An 8408-nucleotide genomic window follows, 5' to 3' on the forward strand; every position below is an offset into this window, starting at 1 on the left:
CCTGGATGGGCCAGGTGTTCCTTGCCCTCATTCTGGTAAACCCACAACCTTCCAGTGTGGGCTTTATGGCCATCATGAACATGTCACAGTGCTGCAGAGATTTTGTTTATGGCCAGTTTTGGGCCAGTTTAATGGCCAGATTTGGGGCGGGGGGAGCTGTTCCCAACATGTTCCCCTTATTTGATTTGCAAAGCAATAAAAGCAAAGGCAGCTTTGTCACGGTGAGCTACTTCTTGCAGGAGTCAGGATCCACATCTGCAGACTATACAAAGACAACACAGATTAAAAGCACAATCATCGTTGAAATCACAGCGCTTCCAAGTGTTTTTATCCATTTTAATGGGTTACTAGCTGCTAATCTGTCTGCAGCTCCTTCTAGCACTCCAGTTCCTGGCATTAAGGTCAGGTGCGCCTGGGATGCTTTAAATATTTGTTCTTTTAATTTTGCAATATCCAAAAACAAGTTTGTAGAGTGTCCCTCTAGATGCTTTTTTGGTCTTTCCCAAATTTTGATCTTATTAAGAGCTATTAATAGTTTCCACAAATCCTTATGTTTAGCTCCTACAACGGGCCATATCATTTGAGGTTGAGGTGCCGCTATACCGCCATGGTTCCAGATAATGGGAACTTTTGCCATACTTCTTATCATTTCTACCCTCTGACCATTTTGTTCAGATCAGCTGAACATAGTGTGGCCGAGGCACACAGACTGAGAGGTGCAGTTCAAGCTAAACATCCCCTTGGGGGACCAATTAATAATGATTCCATAGGAATCGGTGTGCAGCACCTCTGCCTGTTCTGCATATCCCTGTCAGCTTTTTTGTCAAAGCCATTTCACAAGTCTCTAGGAAGTTCCAAACTGTCCCACATTTTCCCATCTTTTTCTGAGCCTTGAGTTCCAGCCTCTGCCTGTTACCCAGTTCCAAAGTTGCTTCCACATTTTCAGATATCTTTTCAGCAGCACCCCACTCTACTGGTACCAGTTGACTTTATTAGTCCATTTTCATGCTGCTGGTAAAGACATACCCAAGATGAGGCAATTTACAAAAGAAAGAGGTTTATTGGACTTATAACTCCACGTGGCTGGGGAGGCCTCATAGTCATGGCAGAAGGTGAAAGGCACATCTCACATGGTGGCAGACGAGAGAGCTTGTACAGAGAAACTCCAGTTGTTTAAACCGTCAGATCTTGTGAGACTATCACGAGAACAGCACAGGAAAGACGTGCCCCCATGATTCAATTACCTCCTACCACGTTCCTCCCACAAAACATGGGAATCATGGGAGTTACGATTCAAGATGAGATTTGAATGGGGACACAGCCAGACCATATCAGATAGTTTGAAAGTAATAGTTTCTGCCTTTTAGCAGCAGTCTTTAGGGATTTGCTCTGTTGTATTAACCAGAAGAACCTGGGAGCACTGATTCCACACCAGGTCTGGGGACAGGCAGAGGTGGAGACCAGAGCTTTCCTGGAGATTGTCAGGCCTCTCATCACCCCTGTCTCTCCTGGCACAGATGGGAAAACACGGGTCTCCTGGGCTGGCGGGAAGATCCAAGAAGTCAGAGTCACCACGGGGAAGTGGGAAGGAGGTCTGCAGGAACTGTGAGGTTTTGGTTTACCAAAGAAAGTATGGACCTCCCAGGCTGAGGAAGGCTGTCCTAGATGATGTGGTGATGGTCTGTGATGGCCCATGCTGTCCCACACTTCAGCACAGTAAGAGGTGGGGAGGCCGCACTATCCACTGGCACAGGGCCTTGTCAACTGGGTTCTCCCCTCTTGTTGCAGGTTCTGCCTGGAGCACCGACGCCTCAGGAAGAACCAGCAGCTGGCTTGTTCTTCGAAACCTCACTCCCCAGGTGCAGTACGGTGCCCCTGTGTCGCTGAGCATGATCCAAGGAGGGTTCCCTCTTGGCCTCCGATGCAGATGAGGCTGTCTGGTGGGGCGGGATAGTCGGGGATTCTTGGTCAGGGTCCAGAGGTGATGCTGCACGGGAGGAGATGAGCAAGTGCCAGGCTTGGCTCCAGCAGCAGCAGCAGAGGGGGTCCAGGGGTCTCTTTTAACACATGCTCTTGGTGAATTGTTTGTTTACCCACTAGAGGCTGGAAAAGTGTGCTCTGTAAATAGCATTGTTTATCTTACAACTACCCATTCAAGAGTGGTTGGGCCTGGCTGGTCGCAGTAGCTCACGCCTGTAATCCCAGCACTTTGGGAGGTCGAGGCCAGGGATCACCTGAGCCCAAGATTTGGAGACCAGCCTGGGCAACATAGCAAGACCCCATGTGTGTATTTTTATAACATTTTTTAAAAGAGTGGTTTGGCCACGTCAGACTGTGGGGCTAGCCAGTCCCTTCTTGGGACCCAGGCCACACCCACCTACACATCTCCCAAGTCTGTTGTCAGCAGCTAGACCCAGGTGCCTTTTGCAAACCAGGGGCTCTGTGTGATGTGCTCTGGTGAAAGGAGAGCTGAACTCAAAGTGGGGTTTTTCTCCTTCCTCTGATTAGCCTAACTCATAAAATATAACTGAAACATCCAAGATTTTAGTTACACGTTTGGCCACAGAGATACAGAATGTGAACGTTGTAAAATCACATATTATTAAAGCCTTTTAAAGAAAAACATTTTCCTAGTGTTTAGTGTATCCAGTTTCATGTTTTTTCTTTGGAAGGCTGTAGTGAAAGAAATCAGAAGAAAGCTCATTCATGCCTCTGTGCTTCCTCTGTCAGATTGATGGTTCTACACTGCGGACATTGTGTTTGCAACATGGGCCTCTCATCACATTCCACCTGAATCTGACTCAAGGCAATGCCGTGGTCCGGTATAGCTCCAAGGAGGAGGCTGCCAAGGCCCAGAAGTCTCTGCACATGTATGTTTCCTCACAGCCACCTCAGCGCTCCAAGTAGCTCCACATCCCCCAGAGCATTAGGTTAGGGGTGTTGCAGGGGGGTCCTGAGCCGCCATAGCAGCATCCCACAGGCTGGCCACCCTCCCGCTTCTGGAGGCCGGAGGTCTGACACCCAAGATGAAGGTGTGGGCAGGGCTGGTTTCTCCTGAGGCCTCTCTCCTTGGCTGTAGACAGCTGCCCTCTCCCTCTGTTCTTACATGGTCGTCTCTTTGTGCATGTTGGTGCCCTGATACAAGGACACCAGTCATGTTGGACTAGGGCCCACCCATGTGACCTCATCTAACTAACTTAATTACCTCTTTAAAGACCCCATCTCCAAACACAGTTACATGGGGAGGTACTGGGGGTTAGGACTTCAGCAAAGGAATTGGGGGAAGGCGACACAGGTCAGTTCCTCACAGGTATCTTGAGACTTACTGTTTTTTTCTGCTGCTGAGTTGCTGTGTCTACTCCCCTCTGCCTGTGACACATTCCTACACAGGGCCCAGCAGCGGTCCTCACAGCCAACCCTTCACCCTGACGAAAGGTTGCTTTTGATAGAAGTATAAGTAGACCTGATCAGTAACATCACTTGAGACATGGAACCTAGAAATTAGTCATTCCTGTTTTTAGCCCAGGATGCAAATGACAGTGACCCTAAATGAGCCCACATTTAATGGTGTGTTCATGCACTTGAAGATGTACTCTCTGTACCAGTACGGTGTTGCTGCTAGAAGTCTGAACTGAGCAAAACCTTCACAGTCTGGGTTTGGAAATAGCAGTGGCAAAACAGAAGCCACACGATGGCTTCCAGGTAGCCTTTCCCAATACAAAGACAGAAAGCCGGTGCCACGAACTTAGCAGGACTTGGGGTGGCCCTGCTCACGTGCCCCATCTTGCTGTTGCAGGTGCGTCCTGGGAAACACTACCATCCTGGCTGAGTTCGCTGGCGAAGAAGAAGTGAATCGCTTCTTAGCCCAAGGCCAGGCGCTGCCACCCACCTCCAGCTGGCAGTCCAGTAGCGCGTCCAGCCAGCCGCGGCTCAGCGCAGCGGGCAGCTCCCATGGCCTGGTGCGCAGCGACGCTGGCCACTGGAATGCCCCATGCCTGGGTGGCAAGGGGAGCAGTGAGCTGCTGTGGGGCGGGGTGCCCCAGTACTCCAGCAGCCTGTGGGGCCCGCCCAGCGCTGACGACAGCAGGGTGATCGGCAGCCCCACCCCTCTGACCACCCTGCTGCCTGGGGACCTACTCAGCGGGGAGTCCCTGTAGGAGCTGCCATCATCAGCACCAGGAGAGCCGACCCCTCCCGGGACCCCTCCCAGCTGGGCGGCCCCACAGACCCGCTGGAACCCAGCAGCGGCCACCCTTTTGAGTACCTCTGTCCAGGACTGAAGACGAACCTTGGCCGCAGTCCTTGCGAACTGTTCGCAAAACAGTGCGGGCTGCGGTGGGTCAGCGTCACATGCTAATGACAGGATGTTCCTCGTAGCTTTTTATTTTGTGTGTCTTACGTTTGTATAGTGTGTTGTCATTTTGATTTTTTTTTTTTAAAGTATAAAAGCTGCTTAGAATAGTTCTATCATGAAGGGCACTTTTCAGATTGTGGGCTGGAAAGGGTTATTTTATCTGTGGGGGAGGGAGGGAGACGTGAAGCCTATTTAAAATGAGCCTGTGACGATTATGCACATTACCAGAGGCGGCCGGTAATCAGGGCAGAGTCTGGTGTGGACCGCCAGGCGCAGAGCGGCTCCGCGGTAGGAGCTGAGCGGAAGGCGTGGGCTGCGATCTGCTCTCTGTTCCCCTGGATCCGCCTATGCACATTACCCTTGTTTCATTACTTTTTCATGTCATTTTTTTATCCCAAAAAATATTTTTTAAAAGTTAAAAAAAGACATATCAAACATGCAAATACTTGAATCCAGCAGGCCAATAGTGAAATGTGAACACTTTCTAATTCTACACTTCCAGGTTGACATCAGTACACAGAAACAGGCTCTAGGAAAAATTTCTAAGTTCATAGCCTCCGTGTGTGTGTATGTGTGCGTGTTGAAACAGAAGTGTGTGTGTGCGTGTGTGGCGCGTGCTCCTGCACAGCGTGCATTTTCTGTGTTTGTGTGTTTGAAAGCGTGTGAGGATTTAACTGTGGGTTTTCCCTTGTATTCAGTATATGCTTTTTTTTTTTGGCGCATTGGTCAAACGTTTGTTATTATTAGCTTCTAACTTTGCACTGAGTGTCCTCGCCCTTCCTTTAGCTAATCCTATACATTACAGAGAATTCCTAGGACAGGGCTGGCGACAATTCATGTGTAAATGTTTACTCAAGGACTCTGTGACTGCGTTTAAAAAGTACAGTGTATATCTCTGGAGAAATAATATGTATACCTACCTTTAGCAGCTTTTTATTGTGGACTAATGCAAGAAAATTATTACCAGAGTATTGCACCATTTTTCCATTTGGAATATAAAGTTAAAGAGAAAAAAAAAAACTGTTGTTGAACTGTGGCCATAGATACTTGTAAAGAATGGATGGTTCCGTGGAAGGAACAGAAACAAGCACTTGGGCGTGGGTTGTGACTGCTTTTGGGGGAGCCTGGGGTTTGGGCTCCCACCTGTTTACAGACCTTTTTTCTCCTTCAGACTTTAAAATTTTAAAAATTTAAAAAGGAATTAAAAAAAAAAAAAAAAGACTTCCGTCGTAAAGAAACCTATTTTCAGAATGCAGATGCGCTCCTTCAGAGCTCTGGGACGGGACGGCGTTGTTCCCTCGGCCATCGTCGTGGACTCTGTCGATTGCTTTCGCCCCTTCGTCAAGGTGACAGGCGTTGTGGCCACTGTCTTGCACATGCCGGACGCGCTCTCAGGAAAGCCAGGGCTCCCGAGGGCAGCTCCACACCATTTCATGTATTTTTAAACCCAACTCCTAGCACTGAAGATGTTATTTAAAAAAAAAAAAAAACCAACAAAAAAATGAAAAAAAAGAAAAAGAGGAAAAAAAAATCACAAAGAAGAAAAATACCTAATCTCTAATGTGTAGCAGTTACATATTTACCAAATAATGGACTCAAAAGAAATAGATGTTTGAAGAGTGCTTTATATATTAAAAATTGCTTTATGTTTTAAAAATGATCAATGTTTTGATTGTTTTGCAAGGAAGAAAGACAATGGAATAACATACCCTCAAGTATGTTTTAAAATATATATATATGAACATTGTGCTCCCTGCCTGCTTGATCAGGAAACTTGTGCATTACATTTTTTTTAATTAGCTTTTTAATGGTTTTATCAAAACAAAAAAAAAATACAAAAAAAAAAAGTCCTGCAAGATTGCAGATCCACAAAAGCTGGTTTTATAGAGGATCATGAACTATGCACAAACTGGGTTCAAGACTTTTTTTCTCAAGTTTAGTAGGATATTTAGCAAAACCAACCTTCCTCAGAGTGACTGCATCTCATTGCCATTACATGCGTTCTATATATTTGATGGACATACCTGCGTATGTATATCCAATATGTGTGCGTGTGAGCGTGCGTGTGCGTATGTGCACCCGACATACCACTTCCCGTGCTGCCGGCGAGCATTGAGTTGTAGAAAAACTCCTGTTGTTTTAAAATTGGGGATGGAAGTCAAGAATATGTTTGTTTGTTTTTGGGTTTTGTTGGGTTTGTTTGAGGTTTTTTTTGTTTTTCTTTTTTGTTTGTTTTGTTTTGGGGTTTTTTGACCTTTTATTTTGAACTTAGTATGTCTGTAACTCTGAGAGTAAAAAACAAGTTTGTGGCTCTTAATGTTTTCCTCATAGAATGTGATTGTTGAAGAACATGCATCGAAAGTTGCTTTCGAAAGTACAACGCTTTATTGCATCTTAATAAATTGCAATTTTTTTTCTTGGCTGTTCAAAGTAATGTGTTTTTCATTTTTCAAAACAGATACTATGGATGTCTACTTTGCACGCTGCGATGGGGAGAGCTGTCCCGCTGCGTGCGTTCCCTCTATAATTTCCTCAGAGCTCACATACGTACCTCTCTCATGAGTGAACTCAGACTTCCTGTTGTTTTGCTTTATTCTATCATTTGCTTTGTGGTTTTGCTGTAAATATTGAAATCTTAATCGTTGAGAGGCACAACCGAGCTTTCTAGCTCTCCACCCCCGCAGCCCATCCGAGTCTGTTCATCTGGTAACTTCTGTTTGGGACGGCAGCAAGCAGAGGCTGGGGCCCGCCTGCAGTCCTGGCAGAGGAGTGCCACTCACTTTTGCCTAGGGTCCAGTTTGGGCTTAAAAAATATTCAAAGAGAATAATGAGGATTTTTTGTGTTTCCTAGACATTTTATGCATTTATTTTTGTGAAATCACCTTCGCTAACTTTCACCGAGCACTTTGAGCACAGTGGAACTTCGGAAGCAGCACCAGCCTCACCCCAGAATCTCAGTTGGCATAGCTAGAAACTGAGTCCCTTCCTAGGACACTGGCCGTGGCCTTCAGGGTGTCCAGTCAGTGCCACCAGTGTGGCATTGGTGTTGCAGACCGGCCTCTGAAGACAAACCGAGCACCCCGGCGGCCCCTCACTCAAACTAAGCAAAGGTCTTTTTTCTGTCTCCACTCCCTGGGGAAAGGTCAAAGGTGGACCTGCCCACTTTGAGTCAATTCCTTCAAAAAGATGGGACCCGCACCGTGCCACAGGCTGCCCCCTCTCCACCATGGGGAAGGCGGGGTGCTGCTGGCTCTGACCATCCTCTTTTGGAAATTGAGAAGGAAAGCATTGAGTGGGACCTAATCTGGAAAAGAAATTAAAGACCAGAAAAGGAAGCCGGGAATGAAACTCAAGATGCACCTGAACCTGGAAGCGGCAACCCTCGGCTCTGCGCGGAGCCTCAGCAAGAGTTCCTTTTGTGCCTGCGTTACGATGGAGCAAACCGTACCCATGCCTGTGCGCTGGGAGAACAAGGTCAGCGCCCAAGGGCGTGCAAAGGATGTGGCAGGCTTCACGGAGGAGGTGGCATCTGCCCTGGGCCTGGGAGACCAGGTTGGATTTTGACAGACTGGCAACTCGGGGGACAGATGGGGAGCACAGTGTAAGCTAAAGCCCCATGTAGGGACCCCACACAAAGACCTTGTGGGCTTCCAGGGCACCATCTCCACCCATGGGTGGGAAGGAGGCTTAAAGAAAACAGGTTCTTCACCTGCATCTGTGGATATTTTTTTTTATTAATTTTTTTTTTTAAATGACAGGTTCAGAGCTGCCCTTTGTGGTTTGTGTATTTGTTTAATACAGGGTCTCTGTCTCCCAGGCTGGAGTGCAGTGATGTAATCTCAGCTCACTGCAACCTTGACCTCAAGCAGTCTTCTCACCTCAGCCTCCCAAGTAGCTGGGACCACAAGCATGCATGCACCACCTACACTCAGCTCATTTCATTTTTTATTTTTGTAGAGATGGGGTTTCACCGTGTTGTCCAGGCTGGTCTCAAACTGCTGGGAATACAGGCATGAGCCACTGTGCCCAGCCTCCTTTTTTTTTTTTTTTTTTT

General features: G+C 47.2%; 1 protein-coding gene across 2 annotated transcripts in view; it reads left to right on the forward strand.

Annotated features, from left to right (window-relative positions):
- TNRC6C (trinucleotide repeat containing 6C) overlaps positions 1-8124 on the forward strand; it is a 111428-nt gene extending 103304 nt beyond the window's left edge. For both annotated transcript variants that reach the window (XM_011988168.1, XM_011988095.1), the window contains 3 exons: positions 1789-1859; positions 2731-2870; positions 3797-8124. In XM_011988168.1, coding sequence (XP_011843558.1) covers positions 1789-1859; positions 2731-2870; positions 3797-4157 — 572 coding nt within the window. In that variant the 3' untranslated portion in view covers positions 4158-8124. The remainder of the gene's footprint in view (positions 1-1788; positions 1860-2730; positions 2871-3796) is intronic.
- Positions 8125-8408: the final 284 nt, after the last annotated feature.

The sequence above is a fragment of the Mandrillus leucophaeus genome, unplaced genomic scaffold (genome assembly GCF_000951045.1).
Source record: "Mandrillus leucophaeus isolate KB7577 unplaced genomic scaffold, Mleu.le_1.0 Scaffold1, whole genome shotgun sequence".
NCBI lineage: Eukaryota > Metazoa > Chordata > Mammalia > Primates > Cercopithecidae > Mandrillus > Mandrillus leucophaeus.